The sequence below is a fragment of the Cherax quadricarinatus genome, chromosome 3, assembly GCF_038502225.1.
Source record: "Cherax quadricarinatus isolate ZL_2023a chromosome 3, ASM3850222v1, whole genome shotgun sequence".
Lineage (NCBI taxonomy): Eukaryota > Metazoa > Arthropoda > Malacostraca > Decapoda > Parastacidae > Cherax > Cherax quadricarinatus.
Genome location: NC_091294.1, coordinates 39,591,914 through 39,617,279, shown reverse-complemented (window position 1 = coordinate 39,617,279; position 25,366 = coordinate 39,591,914). Strand labels below are relative to the sequence as shown.

General features: G+C 41.9%; 1 protein-coding gene across 1 annotated transcript in view; it reads left to right on the top strand.

Annotated features, from left to right (window-relative positions):
- The window catches only part of LOC128684056 (gamma-aminobutyric acid receptor subunit alpha-2), a 262,722-nt gene extending 258,884 nt beyond the window's left edge, over positions 1-3,838 (top strand). The window contains exons 11-12 of the mRNA XM_070091347.1: positions 1,015-1,126; positions 3,075-3,838. Coding sequence (XP_069947448.1) covers positions 1,015-1,126; positions 3,075-3,328 — 366 coding nt within the window. The 3' untranslated portion in view covers positions 3,329-3,838. The remainder of the gene's footprint in view (positions 1-1,014; positions 1,127-3,074) is intronic.
- Positions 3,839-25,366: the final 21,528 nt, after the last annotated feature.

Here is a 25,366-nt window from a genome sequence, read left to right as displayed (position 1 = left end):
GCCAAGTGTCTAATTGACATGTGCCTAGGACAAAATGGTAACTAACACACCAAATCATACTTATATCCTAAGTATGAAGCAGTTAGTGCTGGTATTAGAATTCACAATACACAAATAACCCTCACATAGGAAAGAAGAGCTTACGACGACGTTTCGGTCCGACTTGGACCATTTACAAAGTCACACTAACAGTTTAGTTTAATATCTTTATTATGCACCCCATACCCATCCTGTGGGCGGTAGTCAAAAGATTACAAAGGTACATAATGGGTCCAGTGACTGGACCCCAAAGTAATGATAGCTGAACTAGTTACAAAGGTAATGAACTCCAGGTAGATCTGGTCACAATCATGGCAAGTTACAGAGGTAATGAATCAGCCTCACTCCTATACATGTTTACAGTCATGAACAAATTACAAAGTAATGAACCACTGATACGTCCACACCTGGTCACAATTGTAATGAGTTATAAATACAAATATTAAGTGGGTCATACACCCACACTAGCGCGCGCGCACACACATATACACACGAGGGCGCACGCACAGACATATGCACAGAAGCGCACAAATATATGCATACACACAAGCACGCACACGCGCACACACACACACACACACACACACACACACACACACACACACACACACACACACACACACACACACACACACACACACACACACACACACAATGTAATGCATTATATACAGCACGCACACCCACACACACACACACACACACACACACACACACACACACACACACACACACACACACACACACACACACACATGGTAATGCATTATTTACAGCTAGCAAAGTCAGGGTATTTCTCCAGAATGGTCTGTAATATACCACTGTGGATAAAATACTTTGCCATTTCTTGAACATCTCTGAGTGAGTTGTTTCTAAATTCATTAATCTGATCACACTCTAGTACATAATAACGCAAGGTGAGTCACACTAACAGAGAAGAGAATTTTGGAGTATGTGTATCTGGTCTTCCCACAGGACTCTGGTGTCCTGAATCACGCCGGGGACAGCTTGGCCACCTTCAGGAGCACCGAGACCCAGACAGAGAAGAAGGAGCGGTGCTGGACGCAGTTCTACCATTGTGTGTTAGGTCAGTCCTACTCTTGCCTTCTGCTGCTCTCAAGGGAAAGATATTTTTGCTCTTAACTCTTTTTTTTTTTTAGCTCTCAATTCTCGATTGTTTCACGTTTTCATTTTTTTCTCTCTTTTGTTTTTGTTTTTCGCTTTTCTCTTTCCTTTCCTTCTATTTCTCTTCAACTTTCGATTCCTCTTCTTGCTTCCCTTCCTGCTATCGTCTCGTTGCGTTCTATACAGTCTTTATCCACCTCAATCTCTTTCTGTTTTTTCCTTCTTTCTTTTCTTCTTCTTCTTCTTCTTCTTCTTCTTCTTCTTCTTCTTCTTCTTCTTCTTCTTCTTCTTCTTCTTCTTCTTTGTACAGGAGTTTTTAGTGAAGAAGTAGATTTACGAGACAGGACAGTCCTGTAACATTGTGTCAGTGATATTTTCAGAAACTGGAAGGTCAGCCAAGACTAGAGAATGAACTCAGGGGATGAAAATTTCCGAATCGAGAAACTGAGAATCACAGATAAGAGGACTAGGAGAAGGAGGAGGAGGAGGAGGAGGAGGAGTAGGAATAGGACTAGGAGGAAGAGGAGGAGGAGGAGGGGAGAAACAAGAACACTTCTCATGACACAAGGAGGAGGAGAGTAAGTGGAGAATGTAAACATGCCAATGTGCATAAGTTTTCAGTAGACTGAAAGAGAAAAAAACGTGTGAGAGGCCGACATACATAAACTTGAAGGAAAGGCGATACTGATGTCATAGTTCAGAGAGAGAGAGTAGAAAGGTTATTAATATAGTTTAGCCATTTAGAAAGAGGTTGAAAGAGAATAAGTAAAAATGAGGTCATGTAAAACAGGGGAGAGTAGAATAATGTACAGGAGAAATCCGTGGAAAAACTGGAGAAAAGAAACAAAAGACTGACAGCCTGCACACAGGAGAATGTGCGTCGTAATAAGCTTCTCCCATAATCTGGTTATTTTTTATATGATGGAGCTTTTGAGTAACAGAGGCTTGAGCATCCAGCAGGCATGTGTATGTGTTTATTATATCTGAGTGAGTGGAGACAAGTGGCTTTGAGGATATAATGTGCTGTCGGAGTGAGAGGAAGGTAGCAGTTATGAAGGAATTAAAGGATACCCGTCATCCAAACTTGAGTTCTGGAGGTAGGAAGCACAGTGGACGCACTCTGAAGGATAGGTAAGGATGCAGAGGTTCATAGGTCTTTCATAGTGGTCATGGCCGTCCACTCATGGCAATAGACTTATTCATCGACTAATAATGAATGTATTTCCTTCACTGTGTCACCGGACTTGCTGAAAAACTGCCGATAGAGTAAATATATATTTTAATTAGAAAAATATGGTAAAGAGACTACTACTAATAATAATATTAATAAAAATAATAATAATATTAATAATAATAGTAAAGAAATAATAATATTGTTATTTATTATTATTATTATTATTATTATTATTATTATTATTATTATTATTATTATTATCATCATCATCATCATTACTAATACTAATGATACTACTAGCACTACTACAATAACTACAACCAATAATAATAATAATAATTAATAATAATAATAATAATAATAATAATAATAATAATAATACTAAAGTAATAATAATATTGTTATTTTATATTATTATTATTATTATTATTATTATTATTATTATTATTATTATTATTATTATTATTGTTATTATTATTATTATTATTAATACTAATGATGCTACTAGTACTACTACTACAACTACCACCAACAACAGCAATAATAATAATAATAATAATAATAATAATAATAATAATAATAATAATAATAATAATAATAATAATTAATAATAATAATTAATAATAATAATAATAATAATAATAATAATAATAATTAATAATAATAATTAACAATACTAATAATGTATAGTTTGTCATATTGGAATGACGTAAATTATCATGTCTCGGTGTGTCAGGCGACGAGAACTACCGCAGGGAGAGACAGAGGACAGCCTGCCTCCAGCGATCCATCAACTCCGTCTCTGTTATAGACACCGTCAGCAGGATCCTCTTCCCCATGTCCTACGGTCTGCTCAACCTGTGGTACTGGTACTCCTACTACGACACCGAACTCGTCTTCAACTGGACTGACCCAGGCTTCGATGATATTGGTATCGGTCTGCAGAGCAGTGATGCCAATACTGGGGGAGAGAGAAGACAAGGACAGTGATGCCAGCACTGGGGGAAAGAAGACAAGGACAGTGATGCCAATACTGGGGGAGAGAAGACAAGGACAGTGATGCCAGCACTGGGGGAGAAAAGACAAGGACAGTGATGCCAGCACTGGGGTAGAGAAGACAAGGACAGTGATGCCAGCTTTGGGGGGAGATAAGACAAGGACAGTGATGCCAGCTCTGGGGGGAGATAAGACAAGGACAGTGATGCCAGCACTGGGGGAGAGAAGACAAGGACAGTGATGCCAGCACTGGGGTAGAGAAGACAAGGACAGTGATGCCAGATCTGGGGGAGAGAAGACAAGGACAGTGATGCCAGCACTGGGGGAGAGAAGACAAGGAAAGTGATGCCAGCACTGGGGGAGAGAAGACAAGGACAGTGATGCCAGCACTGGGGGGAGAGAAGACAAGGACAGTGATGCCAGCACTGGGGGAGAGAAGACAAGGACAGTGATGCCAGCACTGGGGGAGAGAAGACAAGGACAGTGATGCCAGTACTGGGGGGAGAGAAGACAAGGACAGTGATGCCAGTACTGGGGGGAGAGAAGACAAGGACAGTGATGCCAGCACTGGGGGAGAGAAGACAAGGACAGTGATGACAGCTCTGGGGGGAGAGAAGACAAGGACAGTGATGCCAGTACTGGGGGGAGAGAAGACAAGGACAGTGATGCCAGCACTGGGGGAGAGAAGACAAGGACAGTGATGCCAGTACTGGGGGAGAGAAGACAAGGACAGTGATGCCAGTACTGGGGGGAGAGAAGACAAGGACAGTGATGCCAGTACTGGGGGGAGAGAAGACAAGGACAGTGATGCCAGCACTGGGGGAGAGAAGACAAGGACAGTGATGCCAGCACTGGGGGAGAGAAGACAAGGACAGTGATGCCAGCACTGGGGGAGAGAAGACAAGGACAGTGATGCCAGCACTGGGGGGAGAGAAGACAAGGACAGTGATGCCAGCACTGGGGGGAGAGAAGACAAGGACAGTGATGCCAGCACTGGGGGAGAGAAGACAAGGACAGTGATGCCAGCACTGGGGGGAGAGAAGACAAGGACAGTGATGCCAGCACTGGGGGAGAGAAGACAAGGACAGTGATGCCAGCACTGGGGGAGAGAAGACAAGGACAGTGATGCCAGCACTGACAATGAAGAATAAAGACGAGAGTAAAGTGCAGTGAAATGTTTTTAGAAGGTAAATAAAACTATTAACGTTTTAGACGGAGAATAGACGTCTTTTTTGTTAAAAAAAATATACAGTAACCAACACTGATAAACTGAAAATAAATGTGGAAAGAGTTGAAAATTAAGAAACAGTACCCAGAGTACAAGAGGACAGCATATGACTATGACCCAGTACCCAGAGTACAAGAGGACAGCATATGACTATGACCCAGTACCCAGAGTACAAGAGGACAGCATATGACTATGACCCAGTACCCAGAGTACAAGAGGACAGCATATGACTATGACAGTACCCAGAGTACAAGAGAACAGCATATGACTATGACACAGTACCCAGAGTACAAGAGAACAGCATATGACTATGACACAGTACCCAGAGTACAAGAGAACAGCATATGACTATGACAGTACCCAGAGTACAAGAGAACAGCATATGACTATGACCCAGTACCCAGAGTACAAGAGGACAGCATATGACTATGACAGTACCCAGAGTACAAGAGGACAGCATATGACTATGACAGTACCCAGAGTACAAGAGGACAGCATATGACTATGACAGTACCCAGAGTACAAGAGGACAGTATATGACTATGACAGTACCCAGAGTACAAGAGAACAGCATATGACTATGACACAGTACCCAGAGTACAAGAGGACAGCATATGACTATGACACAGTACCCAGAGTACAAGAGGACAGCATATGACTATGACACAGTACCCAGAGTACAAGAGGACAGCATATGACTATGACAGTACCCAGAGTACAAGAGGACAGCATATGACTATGACAGTTCCCAGAGTACAAGAGGACAGCATATGACTATGACACAGTACCCAGAGTACAAGACCACAACGTATAACTTAAAGAGAGACTCAGACACTAGGTTGCACTGTGTAGTTCTTACTGGTTTAGCTCTTCTTTTAGAATATTAAGAAAAAAAACTCTCAAGCAAGAAATCTCAATATATATATTGAGGATAAGTTTGATAATGTATATTAAGAGCTCAGTAAATATATCGAAGGTCAGCGTAATGTTCAACATCGAGGTAAACAACGTTGGCAGCGCTCGGAGACTGAACCCAGAACTCAGTCATGACAGCAACTGAATACAAGCCAAAGGACACATGTGCAACTAGTGTGACATATTATTGTGGCTCCATTTAGAGAGCGAAACGTTGCCACAATTAAATGTCTCACATTAGCTGCATCTGTGTCTTCTTACCTAATATTTTGTAGGTAATTCTACCATTGTTACTAAATGCAGTCTCTGGTATTAATTACCTTTATAAGGGTTAATTAGTTTAATATCTCTATTATGCACCCCATACCCATCCTGTGGGCGGTAGTCAAAAGATTACAAAGGTACATAATGGGTCCAGGGACTGAACCCCAAAGTTATGATAGCTGAACTAGTTACAAAGGTAATGAACTCCAGGTAGATCTGGTCACAATCATGGCAAGTTACGAAGGTAATGAATCAGCCTCACTCCTATACATGTTTACAGTCATGAACAAATTATTTTTATAAGGGTTATAATAAAATGTCCATTTAATCTGGTCAACATGTTTCAACACACACACACACACACACACACACACACACACACACACACACACACACACACACACACACACACACACACACACAAACACACACATATATATATATATATATATATATATATATATATATATATATATATATAAGTAGGAGCTATATCTCGGCCCCTGCAACCACAATTAGGTGAGCACACACCCACACACACACACACACACACACACACACACACACACACACACACACACACACATATAACCAGGAGCTATATCTCGACCCCTGCTACCACGATTAGGTGGGTACACACACAATCTACAACACAGAGCCCCAGTGTTATGCTCTTAGTAAATACACAATGGCTAAAATCTCTCCAATTAGTAACTTGAAGGTTGCAGTGAGCTGCCTGTGACTTGAAGCTCGCTGAGGCAAGAACCCAAAATGGAATAATTCCTGTACTTGTTTAAGTATCTGTCGTCTCCAAAACAAGTAAATACCCTCATACTCTCTAGTAACAAATCAATAACAATTTTATATATAATATTACCGAGTGTTAGAATATATATAGGGTATTTCACTCGTAGGAGACCCCGAGTTATTACAGACATAAGATACAAAGAAGACAGTTGCAACTACGGGAGTCCCAGTTCGGGAACTCCTACGAGTGACAGACATCGTGTTATCACCTCTACACTCCCTTGCCTCGTTCACATATTTCCACTGACGTATTCATGTGTTACCAACCCTCCTTACTGCATCTGCTTTATTCTAACTTGTTTCACTTTGTTTTGCTTCTCCCTTCGCCTCATTCCTTAAAATATATAATAAAGTGTTCCCGAAGTGTGGTGGTGACCTTATATTTTGTTATGGTGAGCATGTGCGCCCGTGTGATGAGCAGCTGTTACCGACCAGCTGTTACCGACCAGCTGTTACCGACCAGCTGTTACCGACCAGCTGTTATTGACCAGCTGTTACTGACCAGCTGTTACCGACCAGCTGTTATTGACCAGCTGTTACTGACCAGCTGTTACCGACCAGCTGTTATTGACCAGCTGTTACTGACCAGCTGTTACTGACCAGCTGTTACCGACCAGCTGTTACCGACCAGCTGTTATTGACCAGCTGTTACTGACCAGCTGTTACTGACCAGCTGTTATTGGCCAGCTGTTATTGACCATCTATTACTGGCCAGCTGTTACGAACCAAATGTTATTGACCAGTTGTTACTGGCTAGTAACAGCTGGTCAGTTGTCAGATTGTTACAGTGTTTGTCCCATATATCATTGATTACAGCATTCAGTGTAGAGTATGTTAAATAAATGTATAACCATGAGATGTTGTGTTTGTGTGACCTTACTGTGGCTGTGAAGGTGTAGAATATACTGGGATGCAGTAGGATATTGAGCCCTCAGTTTGCTCCCTCGAGTAAGACGGGTGGAACTGGTGAGGTAATGTAAGGTCTTATGTGGGAGGAGACACATATGCGCAGATTAGCGAAACGTTTGTCTCGAATTGCTGTTGTGTGTACGTCTCTCTCTCCCTTTCACTCTTTTGACTCGTCTTAGTTTTCTTCTTCGCCTGCTGCATAATTACTGCAACTTGCTGAGTCATCATAAATTTGGGGGCCCAGTTCCTGGACCCGTTATATGTCTCTGTTAACTTTAGACACATTGGGGCTGTGGTGCATGAAGATGCTTCACTAGCTGTATGACACTACATAAATAACCCACACATAAGTAACTTAAACTTACATAGATGTTACCATTCGACTTGAACTATAAGACCATATAAACGCGGAGTTTGGTGTTTGTATGCAATATTAATAGCTCATTTTCGCTCGTTTCATCAACCCCCCCTTCCCCCTCTCACTAAGGAATTTCTCTTATTCTCCTTTCCTCTCCTTTCCCATCTCCCTTTTCCTTGCACTGCCTCGATAGGTGAAAGGAATGTGTGTGCCTTTTTTTTTAGGAAAAATTCTGCTGGGCCTTAACTATATAATTATCATCTCTGGTGAGCTCTTGGTCATGTGACTGAGGTCTCTGACTCATCGATCCTCCCATGAACAAAAACGAAATATAACACTATACAATCATAGCAGCTAATGCTCCACCAGCTTCTCGGTCCTTTATGTTCCCTCCTCCCCTTTCTCTATCCCTTTAGCCCTACTCCCTGTCCAGATTTTCCACTGATTAGTATATTGATATTATGAGTAGCGTAGAGTGACAGTTGCAGACCCGCTGACCACCTGAAGTCGTGTCCTGGGAAAGTTGTCGGAACGTTGAGGTATTAATAACAAATTTTCGACATATTATGATACGGCATGATTTTTTTTTAATTGTACGTGAAGGTATGTTGATATAAAATTAATAATTTTGTACCAAAAGAGTCTTAGAAAATTTACCTGACCTTATTATAACAAGAGCAATTTAATTTAGCCTATTCCAACTAAATATGTTTTAGATAAGTTTGCAATAATTTAATAATAAACAAACAATGAAATATATTTTTTTTCGTTAGATTCAGAATGATTTTTGCGAAATTATTGCATACATAAATTTTCGCTTGTCCTATTCGTCAAGAAGTATGTTGCTACATAAGCCAAAATCACAACTTTTACCTATTCAGCACGACATATATATATATATATATATATATATATATATATATATATATATATATATATATATATATATATATATATATATATATATATGTCGTGCCGAATAGGCAGAACTTGCGATCTTGGCTTAAATAGCAACGCTCATCTTGCCATATAGGACAAGTGAAAATTTGTGTATGCAATAATTTCGCCAAAATCATTTTGAACCTAACGAAAAAAATATATTTCATTGTGTTTGTTTAGTATTAAATTATTGCAAACAAATCTAAAATATATTTAGTTGGGTTAGGCTAAAATAAATTGTTCTTGTTATAATAAGGTTAGGTAAGTTTTCTAAGTTCCTTTTGGTGCAAAATTCTAAATTTTTACATCAACATTAATGAAAAATATATATCTTTAAACGTATAAGAGAAAATTTTAGAAAGGATTTAATTTTAAATGAGTTCTTGCTAATTGACCAGTTTTACATATTCGGCACGTCATATATATATATATATATATATATATATATATATATATATATATATATATATATATATATATATATATATATATATATATATATATATATATATATATATATAATGTCGTGCCGAATAGGCAGAACTTGCGATCTTGGCTTAAATAGCAACGCTCGTCTTGCCATATAGGACAAGTGAAAATTTGTGTATGCAATAATTTCGCCAAAATCATTCTCAACCTAACCAAAAAAAATATATTTCACTGTGTTTGTTTATTATTAAATTACTGTAAGCAAATCTAAAATATATTTAGTTGGGTTAGGCTAAAATAAATTGCGCTTGTTATAATAAGGTTAGGTAAGTTTTCTAAGTTCCTTTTGGTGCAAAATTATAAATTTTTACATCAACATTAATGAAAAAAATATATCTTTAAACGTATAAGAGAAAATTTTAGAAAGGACTTAATTCTAAATGAGTTCTTGCTAATTGACCAGTTTTACATATTCGGCACGACATATATATATATATATATATATATATATATATATATATATATATATATATATATATATATATATATATCATGAAGTATCCCCTCCTTTCCACACTAGCATAACGGCCCTGGACAGAAACAAGAGCTGATCAGTGACCCTGGACATGGTACTGTCAGACAATATACGATTAAAGGCAAGGAGCTCAGCAGAAACCTGAGGAGAGGAAATCACTACCTGCAGATCTCTGCATCTGCCTCCCCTTACCTCTTTACAATATACCTCTTTATTCCAAGTTCAACAAAAAATGCATTTTCCCCTACACTGCACGCCACCTCAATGATATGCAGGCCGGGGCAAGATGCAATTTAGCTTCAACAGACTATTTCTTCGATAGGTTAACTGATAAATCATTTTCCCGGTGTACTTCTCTCACAGGCACTATTTTGTTTATATGTCTACTAAATGTTAAGTAACACTAGAAGTAACACTAGATGGCACTGATAAGGAAGTTACACTCATCGCTCTAGGGAAATATTCCAGGTCGTACTAGCAGATTAGCTTTTGTATGCCAGTTATCCTACGTAACGGCATGTGACGTAAACAGTACACCTATTTTTTTGCACCTCATAACCATAAGAGAACGTTATTCTATCGCGCAGCTGTTATGAAATTAGTGACAAGTTGCGTCATCTACCGACGGTATGAACTGAAGTATGCAGATCCGACACCATTACCCTAGGAAATATTAGAACGGAAGACCATTTGAGACTATTTGTGGGGATTACACAGGCATGCGATTACACTGAAATCCCCAGAGAATGAGGAAACAGAACTTCAAAAAAAGAATATCTGCTTTCTGCTTATTCACTTGTGCAACTACACGTGTGTACACCTCATCTCTGATTAGTGGAAGACATGACTGCAAACACATTGGTCAAACTATCCAGAAGATTTGCTGCTAGACTTTCGTGCCCACGAATTCTTACATCATAGAACGGAGATACCTTCAGATTAGCAGAAAAACTTTCAAAAGAGATGCATTATTATGATGGAAAGATTCCGTGTGCTTGGAAACTGGTAATGCCGCGAGCATTTTGGTAAAACAAATGCTACGAGAGAATGGTGGATCCAGTTAAACGATTTTCCTGGACGGTGCCGCAGAAAATATACAATACAAGTTTATTTCGACATGGTGCAGTTATGCAGAATATAACAGACCACTAACTTATATAATGAATAAACTAAATGAGTAAGAATCTCTCTTAACTACATGCATTAGGAAGGAGGATTGAACCCTTTCCTATAGTGCTGAACACCCCAACTAGGAATATTTTTATTCTCCATTGGATAATTGACAGGAGTGCATGTATACTGGTCTGTCTCTTATTATGTTTATAATGAGAATGTGCCTTTGTCCTTATATTACCTGGAGTTTACCTGGAGAGAGTTCCGGGGGTCAACGCCCCCGCGACCCGGTCTGTGACCAGGCCTCCTGGTGGATCAGAGCCTGATCAACCAGGCTGTTACTGCTGGCTGCACGCAAACCAACGTACGAGCCACAGCCCGGCTGGTCAGGAACCGACTTTAGGTGCTTGTCCAGTGCCAGCTTGAAGACTGCCAGGGGTCTGTTGGTAATCCCCCTTGTGTATGCTGGGAGGCAGTTGAACAGTCTCGGGCCCCTGACACTTATTGTATGGTCTCTTAACGTGCTAGTGACACCCCTGCTTTTCATTGGGGGGATGTTGCATCGTCTGCCAAGTCTTTTGCTTTCGTAGTGAGTGATTTTCGTGTGCAAGTTCGGTACTAGTCCCTCTAGGATTTTCCAGGTGTATATAATCATGTATCTCTCCCGCCTGCGTTCCAGGGAATACAGGTTTAGGAACCTCAAGCGCTCCCAGTAATTGAGGTGTTTTATCTCCGTTATGCGCGCCGTGAAGGTTCTCTGTACATTTTCTAGGTCAGCAATTTCACCTGCCTTGAAAGGGGCTGTTAGTGTGCAGCAATATTCCAGCCTAGATAGAACAAGTGACCTGAAGAGTGTCATCATGGGCTTGGCCTCCCTAGTTTTGAAGGTTCTCATTATCCATCCTGTCATTTTTCTAGCAGATGCGATTGATACAATGTTATGGTCCTTGAAGGTGAGATCCTCCGACATGATCACTCCCAGGTCTTTGACGTTGGTGTTTCGCTCTATTTTTGTGGCCAGAATTTGTTTTGTACTCTGATGAAGATTTAATTTCCTCGTGTTTACCATATCTGAGTAATTGAAATTTCTCATCGTTGAACTTCATATTATTTTCTGCAGCCCACTGAAAGCTTTAGTTGATGTCCGCCTGGAGCCTTGCAGTGTCTGCAATGGAAGACACTGTCATGCAGATTCGGGTGTCATCTGCAAAGGAAGACACGGTGCTGTGGCTGACATCCTTGTCTATGTCGGATATGAGGATGAGGAACAAGATGGGAGCGAGTACTGTGCCTTGTGGAACAGAGCTTTTCACCGTAGCTGCCTCGGACTTTACTCTGTTGACGACTACTCTCTGTGTTCTGTTAGTGAGGAAATTATAGATCCATAGACCGACTTTTCCTGTTATTCCTTTAGCACGCCTTTTGTGCGCTATTACGCCATGGTCACACTTGTCGAAGGCTTTTGCAAAGTCTGTATATATTACATCTGCATTCTTTTTGTCTTCTAGTGCATCTAGGACCTTGTCGTAGTGATCCAATAGAGCGACCTGTTCTAAACCCATGTTGCCCTGGGTTGTGTAACTGATGGGTTTCTAGATGGGTGGTGATCTTGCTTCTTAGGACCCCTTCAAAGATTTTTATGATATGGGATGTTAGTGCTATCGGTCTGTAGTTTTTTGCTGTTGCTTTACTGCCCCCTTTGTGGAGTGGGGCTATGTTTGTTGTTTTTAGTAACTGTGGGACGACCCCCATGTCCATGCTCCCTCTCCATAGGATGGAAAAGGCTCGTGATAGGGGCTTCTTGCAGTTCTTGATGAACACGGAGTTCCATGAGTCTGGCCCTGGGGCAGAGTGCATGGGCATGTCATTTATAGCCTGTTCGAAGTCATTTGGCGTCAGGATAACATCGGATAGGCTTTGTGTTAACCAAATTTTGTGGCTCTCATAAAAAATTCATTTTGATCTTCGACTCTCAGTCTGGTTAGCGGCTTGCTAAAAACTGAGTCATATTGGGACTTGAGTAGCTCACTCATTTCCTTGCTGTCATCTGTGTAGGACCCATCTTGTTTAAGTAGGGGCCCAATACTGGACGTTGTTTTCGACTTTGATTTGGCATAGGAGAAGAAATACTTTGGGTTTCTTTCGATTTCATTTATGGCTTTTAGTTCTTCCCGCTATTCCTGACTCCTATAAGATTCCCTTAGCTTAAGTTCGATGCTTGCTATTTCTCTGACCAGTGTCTCCCTACGCATTTCAGATATATTGACCTCTTTTAGCCGCTCTGTTATTCTTTTCCGTCGCCTGTAAAGGGAGCGCCTGTCTCTTTCTATTTTACATCTACTCCTCCTTTTTCTTAGAGGAATAAGCCTTGTGCATACATCGAGTGCCATCAAGTTAATCTGTTCTAGGCATAAGTTGGGGTCTGTGTTGCTTAGTATATCTTCCCAGCTTATATCGGTTAGGACTTGGTTTACTTGGTCCCACTTTATGTTTTTGTTATTGAAGTTGAATTTGGTGAATGCTCCCTCGTGACTAATCTCATTATGTCGGTCTGGGGCTCCACGCATACATGTCTGAACCTCAATTATGTTGTGATCTGAGTATATTGTTTTTGATATGGTGACATTTCTTATCAGATCATCATTGTTAGTGAAGATGAGGTCTAGTGTATTCTCCAGTCTAGTAGGCTCTATTATTTGCTGGTTTAAATTGAATTTTGTGCAGAGATTTAAAAGCTCGTGTGAGTGTGAGTTTTCATCAGAGCTGCCTCCTGGTGTTATTACTGCAACAATATTATTTGCTATATTCCTCCATTTTAGGTGCCTTAAGTTGAAATCCACCAGGAGCAAGATGTTGGGTACAGGAGCTGGAAGATTTTCCAGACAGTGGTCAATTTTTAACAGCTGTTCCTGGAATTGCTGGGATGTTGCATCCGGAGGCTTGTAGACTACCACAATGACTAGGTTTTGGTTCTCGACCTTTACTGCTAAAACTTCCACTACATCATTTGAAGCATTAAGCAGTTCTGTGCAAACAAGTGACTCTGCAATGTACAGGCCAACCCCCCTGGGGATTAGAATTTCATTGACTGATGTTGTACAGGTTACACGAGGTTTAAATGACCTCGATTAGCTGACAGACTTGAAACCTATTGAACCAATATTACGAGCACAGGTAAAGAATGGCCTGCGAGACCTGGTCGTAATGGGAATGTGTAGCAAACAAAAGTCAACAAGAGAATATAATGTATATTTGTCTTGAAATCCAATCAACCAGTCAACTTTGAGATCCAATCAACCTTGAAATCTAATCAGCCAATCAACCTTGAGATCAAATCAACCAACCAATCAACCTTAAGTAAGTAAGTTTATTCAGGTATACATAGTTACATTGATTATCATACATAACAGGATATGTGTAGAGAACCTAAGATAACCTAGAAGAATATTAGAGTGATTTATTTCCATTGAAGTCCTTGTGATAATTATTATCTATATTTAAAAGTTAAAAACAGGTAAGTATCTTAACTATGTTAAAGCAGTTACAATAAAAGAAGATATACTAGAGGAGAGATAAAATTAGTTATTTTCATACAAAAAATCATTCTCCTCCCTATCTGTAGCCTTATTTATGAGTTACATTTTGGCTCTCGTCTTGAACTGGCTCGTGCTATGACAGGAGTTGACATGTGCAGGCAGTCTAATCCACTCTTTTATTGTTGACTAGAAAAATGTAAAATGTCTTTCAAGCCTGACCACTGACATTTGGTATTGCAAATTTGTTTTCCCTTCCCCTAGTCTGTAACTGCAGTGGTTCCCAGCCTTAACAAAATTGGCGGTAATATACTGGGGACATAGGTTGTGAGCAATTTTATAAGCGTAATTTAGCTTTAGTTGACATACTCTGTCTTTAACATTCAGCATGTCCAGTCGTTGTAATTCATCCTGGCCTACATGCTCTCTAGGATCCAGGTCCAGGATGAATCTCACCATTTTGTTCTGGGTGATTTGTAGCCTATCTTTCAGTTTTTTTGTTATGGCAAAGTACCACGGAGAGCAAGAGTGGTCTATAATACTTTGTGTGAGAGCTGGACACAAGGTCCTGAGAGCCTCAGTTGGTAGACACTGCTCCTGTCTGTAGAGAAACTTTATTCTGGCAATCGCTCTCTCTACAACTTTGTTCCTTATTAGTTCTCCTGACATGCGTGGGTCAAATGGGATTCCCAGATATTTCACTGAATTTACTGCAATAATAGGGTCCCCATTACACTGGACATTAAAATTGTTCACCCTTTTCAATTTATGTTTTGTGCCAAAGAGTATGGTTTCCGTTTTTCCGAGATGTAGAGATAGTTAGTTGTCTACCAACCATTTGCTACAGTACTCTGGTTTTAGTGATAGTACATTAGCAATGTCTTGTGGGTCTTTACCTGATACTAACAGAACACTATCATCTGCGTACAGTAGAAGCTTGCATTAGACACTGATAGACAAGTCATTCACATAGCACAGGAATAGAAAAGGCCAAAGTTACTATCTTGGGGAACCGCACATGTTATCGGCATGGGTTCTGATTCTGTGTTGTTGATCTTGATAATTTGGTTCCTGTTGCTCAGGTAGGACTTAAACCATTCTATAGAACTCGTGCCAATAGCTTGTAGTGTCTTACATAATATATTGTGATTGACTGCATCGAAGGTCTTTTGCAAGTCTAAGGTTACCATTCCTATGAAATTCTCTAACGACATTTCAGTTCTCAGATCTCAGTTCTTGAGATAAAACCACTCAATCAACCTTGAGATCCAGTCAAGCAATCAACCTTGAGATCCAATCAATCGGTCAAGCTTGAGATCCAATCAACCTTGAAATCACGGCTGGAGAGGAAAAAAATACTTTCATAGTTAGCCCTAAAATGTTAGTTTTCTTCGGTTAACTAACATCTTTAAATGGGAATCTATTTTAAAAGTGTAACCTATATTGTTTTAGGGGAGTTAGGGAGAAATTGGTAAATAAGTAAGTAAGTTTATTCAAGTATACACAAATACAGTTACATAGATTATCATACATAGCAGCATATGTGTAGAGAACCTGGGATAACCCAAAACAGTCAGCCAGAGTGACTTATTTCCATTGGGGTCCTTTTAATACCTTATTATTATACTATAAATGAGATAATATCTTATTATCATACTATAAAGGAGATATACTACTAGGAATAAGGTAAAATTTACTTATTTATATTTACATATATGTTAGCTAAAAAAATTAAAAAAAAATCATTCACCCTTTCTGTCGCTACATTCACAAGGCGCCTTTTGGCTCTCTTCTTGAACTGGTTCATGCTATGACTGGCTTTGACATGTACAGGCAGTCTGTTCCATTTCTTTAGTGCTGTACAATAAAAGGTATTTGAAGCCTGGCCACTGACTGTGGGTACAACAAAGTTGTGTTATCTTGACAAAATTAGCAGCGAAACATTCTGGACACTGTTTGTGAGCAATTTTATAAACTTGATTTATCTTCAGTTGTTTTACTGTCTTCAACATTCAGCATATCCAATTCTTGTAATTCATCCTGGCCTACATGTTCTCTTGGTCCCAGGTCCAGGATGAATGTTACCATTTTGTTCTGGGTGATTTTCAGTTTATCTTTCAGTATTTTTTGTCAAGGCAGAGTACCATGAAGAGCAAGCGTAGTCCATATAACATTGTATAAGGGATAGACATAGGGTCCTGCTGACATCAATGACATACTACTACACAGAAAGCCGCTTGTTATGCAGAGCATTTCGGGCAAATTAGGTCAGTTTTGTCCCAGGATGCGACCCACACCAGTCGACTAACACCCATGTATCCATTTTAAACTGATGGGTGAGCAGGGACAGCAGGTGTCTTAAGGAAACACGTCCCTAATGTTTTCCAGCCGTTCAGGGGTAGATTCGAACTCCGGACCTCAGTGTGTGAGCTGAGTGCTCAGGCTATCGAACTACGGGACACCTAACTGCAGTCTGCTAATATGTGTCGTTTATTGACACGGTTGATAGCGTCCTTCTCTCACACTGAGGGACCAGAGATCGATCCCTGGCATGAGTGAAACGTTGGACGTATTTTCTTATTGTGCCCCGTGGCCTGGTGGCTAAAGCTCTCGCTTCACACGGTGAATGTCCGGGGTCAATTCCCGGTGAAGGTAGAAACATTGGGCGTGTTTCCTTACACCGGTTGTCTTTGTTCCATATCAGTAAAATGGTTACCTGGGTGTTAGTCGACTGGTGTGGGTCGCATCCTGGGACAAAATTGACCTAATTTGCCCGAAATGCTCTGCAAACAATGTGAAGTTGAAGTGACAGTATGGAGACAATTATATACTGTCAGGAGGTGAGATGGAGGCCACTAGTAGAAGTAAGAATGTAATCATTGAGAAGTCACGTCCCTCTTAAAGCCAATTAGCACAAATTCACATCCACTCATGTTCACCACCAGTCAAGAATACTTTAATTCCTAGAATAGGGATTAATATCATTTTTAGATGTGCAATAAGATGCCAGGCACATTTTACACGTTCTTTTATTCAGTCGTAGAGTCAATTATTTATATCTTCTTTTACACGACATGAATTTTTCAGCAGTCATACGTGTCCTGCTCTTACCAGCAGTCACATGTGTAATACTACTACCAGCAGCTACACATGTTCTGTGTCTGTTACCAGTAGCCATATGTGCCCTACTGTTACCAGTAGTCACATGTGTACTGCTACTACCAGCAGCTACACATGTTCTGTGTCTGTTACCAGTAGCCATATGTGCCCTACTGTTACCAGTAGTCACATGTGTCCTGCAATTGTTACCAGCAGTCCAAGGACATAACCATATGTCAACCGGTCAACAATATGGGTGTGTGTGAGAAGGATGGGGAAATGAAGGGATGGGAGAAAAGAGAAAAAGGATGGATAAGGAGAGGAAGAAGGATAAGGAGAGGAAGGGAAGAAGGAGGGGAGGGAGGGAAGAAGGAGGGGAGGGAGAGAAGAAGGAGGGGAGGGAGGGAAGAAGGAGGGGGGGGAGGGAAGAAGGAGGGGGAAGTATTGTAGTGGCCAGTTTGTATGTTTGTGTGTTCCTCTGTATTATGGAACATGTTAGAGGCAGGGAAAGTGGGTTGGTAGAGAGAGAGAGAGAGAGAGAGAGAGAGAGAGAGAGAGATGCTGGCAGGGTTCTGCTGCTCTCTAGTTTCCTCAGTCTTGGGAAGTTACAACAATTTTCTGCTGACTTGAAGAAAGAAGGATGAAGTTACATACACCGAGATGAAATGAATCGGCCCCTGAACTGGGAGATTTCAGTAGTGTCAGCCTGAGCTGAGAGACTTCTGTATTGTCAGCCTGAGCTGGGAGACTTCAGTAGTGTGAACCTGAGCTAGGAGACTTCAGTAGTGTCAGACTGAGCTGGGAGACTTCAGTAGTGTCAGCCTAAACTGGGAGATTTCAGTAGGTGGCAGATTTGTTCTGATTATCGGGAGGGATAAGCTGCCACAACGACTGATTAACAATTTATTTCAGACGAAGATAAGACTCAAACCTGCACACTCTACATCAAAGAGAGAGAGAGAGAGAGAGAGAGAGAGAGAGAGATGATAAATAAGTGGAAGATCCTGGTGGGCCTGGTACCAAATTTGAGTACTACCATAACGACAAACAAGACAGAAAATGTAAAATAAACCCAGGGAAAACAAGAGGCTCCGTGGGCACACTAGGAGAACATTGTATCAATATCCGTTGTTCCAGACTGTGTAACACTCTACCACAAGATATCAGACGTACTGCCGAAACAAGTGTATGAGTCTTCATTACCTTGTGAATGTATATGTGTTCATACAGTTGGCGTTGTAACAGAGGTGAAGATGGGTACATGAGTTATCGATTTCTGTTTCCAATGTTAGTCCACCGTGTTTTAGTTAAGGATCTGAGAGTAAGTATGCAAGAGGTGCTGCTTTTTCCTGAGCATTCCCTCTGACGAAGATAATAAAATCCGAATTGTATTCGTATTATTTATCTTTACTCTGTCTCTAAACCTGTGTGGGTAACACAGCGCAAGATGTGATAGAGGCTCGATCCTCCTGTTCGTGAGCACGAGACAGACACGCTTCTGTCTATGCTCATGTGGTTGTCCCTACCAAGTATGAAGAAAAATGTAATCAGAGAAGTAGCATAAAATCCCATAATATTTTGTCTGTGGTAAGCAGGGAAGGTGGTAGTAAAGTTGAGAATTACCAGACTGCAACTAGAAGTTACGATGATTGTCTGAGTTTTCATATATCCTTCATGTATCTTTCACGTATCTTTTAATAAAAAAAAAGCCTGTAAGTGTTAATCAAGCCCTGATCCATCGCGAGGAGTGGTCATGGGCAGGACCGCGGGGGCGTTGACTCCCTGAATACCCTCTGTTACTTTGTACTTCTTAGAGGGTGAGGATTTGTGGCTTGGTGGTGAGCAGGGAACCGTGAATCAAGACTGAGGTGTATCGCAACTTACTGCGCCTCTACGATACATAAAGGGGATCACCAACAAGCTCCTTATTGTCTTTAAGATCCCCAGTGATTATAATAATAATAATATTGTCTTTAAGAGACCTCGACAGATTCCTCAAGAGTTTCTGATCAGCCTAGTTGTGCTGCATACGTTGGATTGCAGGCGGCGGGCACTAACAGCTTGATCGATAAGCCCAGTAACCAGGAGGCCTGGTTTGGGACAGGCCCGTCGGAAGATGGGGGAGAGAGGGCTGTAACCTCCGGAAGCGACTCTGGGTAAATTCAGAAGCGTGGTGACCCGTCCTGATCTCGGCTCTCTCATGACCCCTTCACTTGAGCCTACATAAGGCTCACTTCTCTTTTGTTTTACTTATGACATGATAATAGTTTAGTATGGACCGCTGGCCCAGGATGGACCGCTGGTCCAGGGCGGCTCGCTGGTCCAGGAGGGGGACCATCTCCATTTGTGGTTAATTGGTGAACTGGTGCAGTCAGGGTATTGTGGCTTGTTCTTCACTTGACTGTGTCTGGACCTCCCTCCCCCCTCTCCCACGTGATGGAAGGGGTGTTGCTGATGCGAGGGAATTATTGTGTGGGGGATGGATGGAATGGGGAGGGGGGGTTGATGAAGGACGGCTGCATCTGCCCTTGTTGCATTCTTTACTCCTGTCCTCCCTCTTCTTTCCCCTTCCTTTCCTCCCCATCGCCGCTTCCCTCCTCTCTCTCTCTCTCTCTCTCTCTCTCTCTCTCTCTCTCTCTCTCTCTCTCTCTCTCTCTCTCTCTCTCTTTCTCTCTCTCGTCCCACATTCCCTTTTTCCCTCCCCTCCCCCTTTCCTCTCCTTCCACGGCCGTTACCACAACCCACTACCTGCTGCTTGCCTGCTTCCTGCCAACCCTTCTTTTTTGCCTCTGTCCCTTTTTTTTCCCCTCATATCCCCTTTATCTCCTCCCATATTTTCCCTTGTCTTCTCTATTTTTCGTTTTTCTACGTCCCATTCCTATTTTTTTTTATTTTTCTCACTTCTACAGTTCCCCCTCTTTGATGTTCTTTACTTTCCTGTTCACCTCTCTTCCGTTCCTTTCTCCCATTCCTCTCTCTTCCGTTCCTCTCTCTGCCTTTATGATCTCTTCCATTCCTCTCTTTCCCATTACCTTTTCTTTCATTCCTCTCTCCCGGAAAAACAGACAGCAAGGAGGAGTTCATCTCAGTACTAAAGAGTCGCTCACATGCACAGAATCACAGCTCAACAGAACGTAAGTCAAGTGTGAGAGACCTGGGAGTGATAATGCCAAAAGATCTCACGTTCAAGAATCACAATAATGTTATTAGGCAACTGTAGGAAAGATGATAGCTTGGATATACCTTTACTGTTGATGTGTTTCGAGAGCTTTTCTACTCCCGAAGCCTAGTCCTGGGCCAGGCTTGTCTGATGCTTGCCTGGTCAACCAGTCTGTTGCTGTCGGTGGTCCGCTGGCCGTCTTCAAAACAAGAGATGCCAAGCGATTGATAATACTCTTCAGAATGAATGAGCCTCAAAACCCTGCCAATGTATACATAACCCTAACTCAACTAGACTTTGAGAAAGCCATCTACGACATGCCCATAAACTCAGCCTTATGCCCAGACTCGTGGAACTCTGTGTTCATTAAGAACTACAAGAAACCCCTCTCACGGGCCCTAAGTATGCTATGGAGGAGCATAGACACAGGTGAGATTCCACAATCATTAAAAACAACGGATATAGCCCCACTCCATAAAGGTGGCAGCAAAGCAGTAGCTAAGAACTGTAGACCAATAGCTTTAACGTCCCACATCATAAACATCTTTGAAAGAGTTCAAAGAAGCAGGATAGCAAATCACTTGGACTCCCAAAAATTGCACAATCCAGGGCAATATGAGTTCAGAACAGGTCGCTCCTGCCTCTCGCAACTATTGAACCACTATGATATAGTCTTAGATGCTCTGGAAAAAAAGCATAATGGAGATGTAGTATACACAGATTTTGCAAAAGCCTTTAGCAAGTGCGACCATGGTGTGATAACAAACAGAATTCGTGCTAAAGGGATAACTGACAAAGTAGGTAGATGGATCTTCAACTTTCTAACCAATCGTACACAAAGAGTAGTGGTAAATAGAGTTAAATCGGAAGCTGCCATAGTGAAGAGCTCTGTCCCACAAGGCACAGTACTCGCACCTATCCTGTTCCTCATTCTCATATCAGACATAAACAGATATGTAAACCATAGCACTGTATCATACTTCGCAGACGATACTAGGATCTGCATGAAAGTGTCATCCATTGAGGACACGACAAATCTCCAAGAAGATATAAACCAAATTTTCCAATGGTTAACGGAGAACAATGTGATGTTCAATGAAGACAAATTCCAACTACTCCGTTATGGAAAACTGGAGGAAATAATAACTAGGACTGAGTATACTACAAACTCTAATCACACAATAGAGCGGAAAAGTAATGTGAAGGACCTGGGTGTGGTAATGTCAGAAGGCCTCACCTTCAAGGACCACAACAATGCCACTATCACATCTGCGAGGAAACTGATAGATTGGATAATGAGAACACTCAAGACAAGTGATGCCAAGCTAATGATGATCCTTTATAAATCTCTTGTTCTCTCTAGGCAGGAATACTGCTGTACATTAACATCCCCATTCAAGGCAGGTGAAATTGCAGATCTAGAGAATGTACAGAGAACCTTTACTGCATGTATAAGTTCCATCAAACACCTTAACTACTGGGAACGCCTGAAAGCACTTGACTTGTACTCGCTGGAGCGCAGGCGAGAAAGATATATCATAATCTATACCTGGAAGATTCTGGAGGAACTGGTTCCTAATCTGCACACAGAAATCACTCCCTACGAAAGCAAAAGACTTGGCATGCTTGGTTGCCCTCGAAAGGGAGCTTGACAGATACCTAAAGTCGGTGCCGGATCAGCCGGGCTGTGGTTCGTACGTAGGACTGCGTGCGGCCAGCAGTAACAGCCTCGTTGATCAGGCCCTGATCCACCGGGAGGTCTGGTCGTGGACCGGGCCGCGGGGGCGGTGATCCTCGGAATGCCCTCCAGGTGGACTCCAGGTAGGAGATGCAACATACCCCCAGTGAAAAGTAGGAGTGCCACTGGTACACTAAGAGACAACACAGTAAGTGTCCGGGGCCCAAGACTGTTCAACAGCCTCCCACTACCCATACAGGGCATTAAAAATAGACCCCTGGTTGTCTTCAAGAGGGAGCAGGACAGATACTTAAAGTCGGTGCCGGATCAGCCGGGCTGTGGTTTGTACGTAGGATTACGTGCGGGCTGCGGTAACAGCCTCGTTGATCAGGCCCTGATCCATCGAGAGGCCTGGTCATGGACCGGGCCGCGGGGGCGTTGACCCCGGAATGCCCTCCAGGTAGACTCCAGGTAGGCCACTCGTTCCCTCTAGGCTGGAATATTTTTGTGTACTAACGACCTCTTTCAAGGCAGGCGAAATTGTTGAGCTGGAAAATGCAAAGAGAACCTTAACAGTTCATATGAACTCAATCAAGTACCTAAATTACTGGCAATGCTTCAAGTCCCTAGAAACGTTCTCCTTAGAACGTAGGCGAGAAAGATGTATCAGAGTCTTCCCTTGGAAGATACTGGAGGGATTAGTCCCAAACCTGCACACCGAAATTACTGCTTATGAGCACCAGAGGCTTGGTAGACAGTGCAGAATGCCACCAATGAAAAGCAGTATACTGAAAGAGAAATCAGTATGTGTTAAGAGACGATGATTTTTCATCACCCTTCCTTCGTGCATACCTGGAGTCTACCTGGAGTCACTTCCGGAGGTTACCGTTTCCCCGAGGCTCGGCCTCAGACCAGGCCTCCTGGTTGCTGACACAATCAACCAAGCTGTTAGTGCCTGCCGCCTGCGGTCCAACGTATGCATCGCAACCCGTCTGATCAGGAACTGTTTGGAGGAATCCGTCGAGTTCTTTCTCTCCCTCTCTCTCTCTCTCTCTCTCTCTCTCTCTCTCTCTCTCTCTCTCTCTCTCTCTCTCTCTCTCTCTCTCTCTCTCTCTCTCTCTCTCTCTCTCTCTCTCTCTCTCTCTCTCTCTCTCTCTCTCTCTCTATCTATCTCTCTATCTCTCTCTCTCTCTCTTTCTCTCTTTCCCATCTTTTAAGATCCCATCTTCCACTTTATCTTATTGCTATCGTTATCTTCTTATTTTCGTCTTTACGAATCCTCCCCCACATTCGCTAGATTTATTTACCCAGCACTGCTTACCTGGAGGGTATTCCGGGGATCAACGCCCCCGCGGCCCGTTCTATGACCAGGACTCCTGGTGGATCAGGGTTTGATCAACGAGGCTGTTACTGCTGCTCGAACGTACGGACCACAGCCCGGCTGATCCGGCAATGACTTTAAGTATCTGTCCAACTCTCTCTTGAAGATAATCAGGGGTATATTGGTAATTCCCCTAATGGCTGGTGGAAGGTTGTTGAACAGTCTTGGGCACCGCACACTTATTGTGTTTTCTCTTAGTGTACTAATGGCGCCCCTATTTCACTGACGGTATGTTGCATCGCCTGACAAGTATTTTGCTTTCGTAGGGAGTGATTTCCGTGTGCAGATTAGGGACCAGTCCCTCTAGGATTTTCCAGGTGTAGATTATGATGTATCTCTCTCGCCTGTGCTCCAATGAGTAGAAGCCAAGTTATTCCAAGCGTTCCCAGTAGTTAAGGTATTGACGGAACTTAAATGTGCAGTAAAGGTTCTCTGTACACTCACTAGATCTGCAATTTCACCTGCCTTGAATGGAGATATCAATGTACAGCAGTATTCCAGCCTAGAGAGAGCAAGTGACTTATAAAGGATCTTCTTTAGCTTAGCATCTCTTGTTTTGAATGTTCTCATTATCCATCCTATCAGTTTCCTCGCAGATGTGATAGTGGCATTGTTGTGATCCTTGAAGGTGAGATCCTCAGACATTACTACTCCCAGGTCCTTCACATTACTTTTCCGCTCTATTGTGTAATTAGAGTTTGTAGTATATCTAGTTGTAGCTATTATTTCCTTCCTTCCCTCTCCCCCCCTTTCCTCTCCCCTTCCCTTTCCCCTTCCCTCTCCCCTTCCCTCTCCCCCTTTCCAACTAATCCACGTGACTCATGTCTGACATATAACAATATAAGAACATAATAAATGAACACTGTAGTACTCCTGTCTGAAGTTTACCTGAAGTTTACCTGAAGTTTACCTGGAGTTTACCTGTATTAGGATTTTGCACAAATATCCCTCACATAGGAGGCAAAAAAAAACTTTTTGACAACGTCTCGGTCCGACTTGTACCAATAACTAGTCACACAGGGTGACTACTTAATGGTCCAAATTGGACCGAAACGTCGGGATCAAGTTTTTTTTCTCTCTCTCGCCTATGTATGGGATTTTTGTGTATTGTTCCAGTCACGATATTGTGCCTTTGTGATCTCTATGACGACTTTGCATTTTTCCACCTTGAACTTCAAGTGTTACACCTCAGACCACAAAATTTATCCTCTTGAAGTTCACTGGGGTGTTGCTCTGAATTTATTTGTCCGTATATTTTTGAGTCGTCAGCCAGATTTGTTGATGAGAAGATTTTTATCCCCTCATCAGGGTTATCATTGTAGATTATGAACAACAATGGGCCCAATGTGAACGCCACTTACGACTGGTTCCAATTCTGATTTCACCCCATTTGTGCCCACTCTGTTGCCTATTTGTCAGCCATGCCTCCATCTGTCAAAGATCTTTGACTCCTGTACCATGTACTGCCACCTTCTTTAAGTGTCTTCTGTCACCGTTTATGTGTGTACCACCGCCACCCCTCCTTTCCTTGTTCCTTTCATCTCTCTCTCTCTCTCTCTCTCTCTCTCTCTCTCTCTCTCTCTCTCCTCTCTGTGCTCCTCCGCTGGCTTCTCTTCCATCCTCCACATTCTCTCCGTCCTCGTTAGGATGATATCTTCATAAGAGCAAATTCCTTTATGCGTGT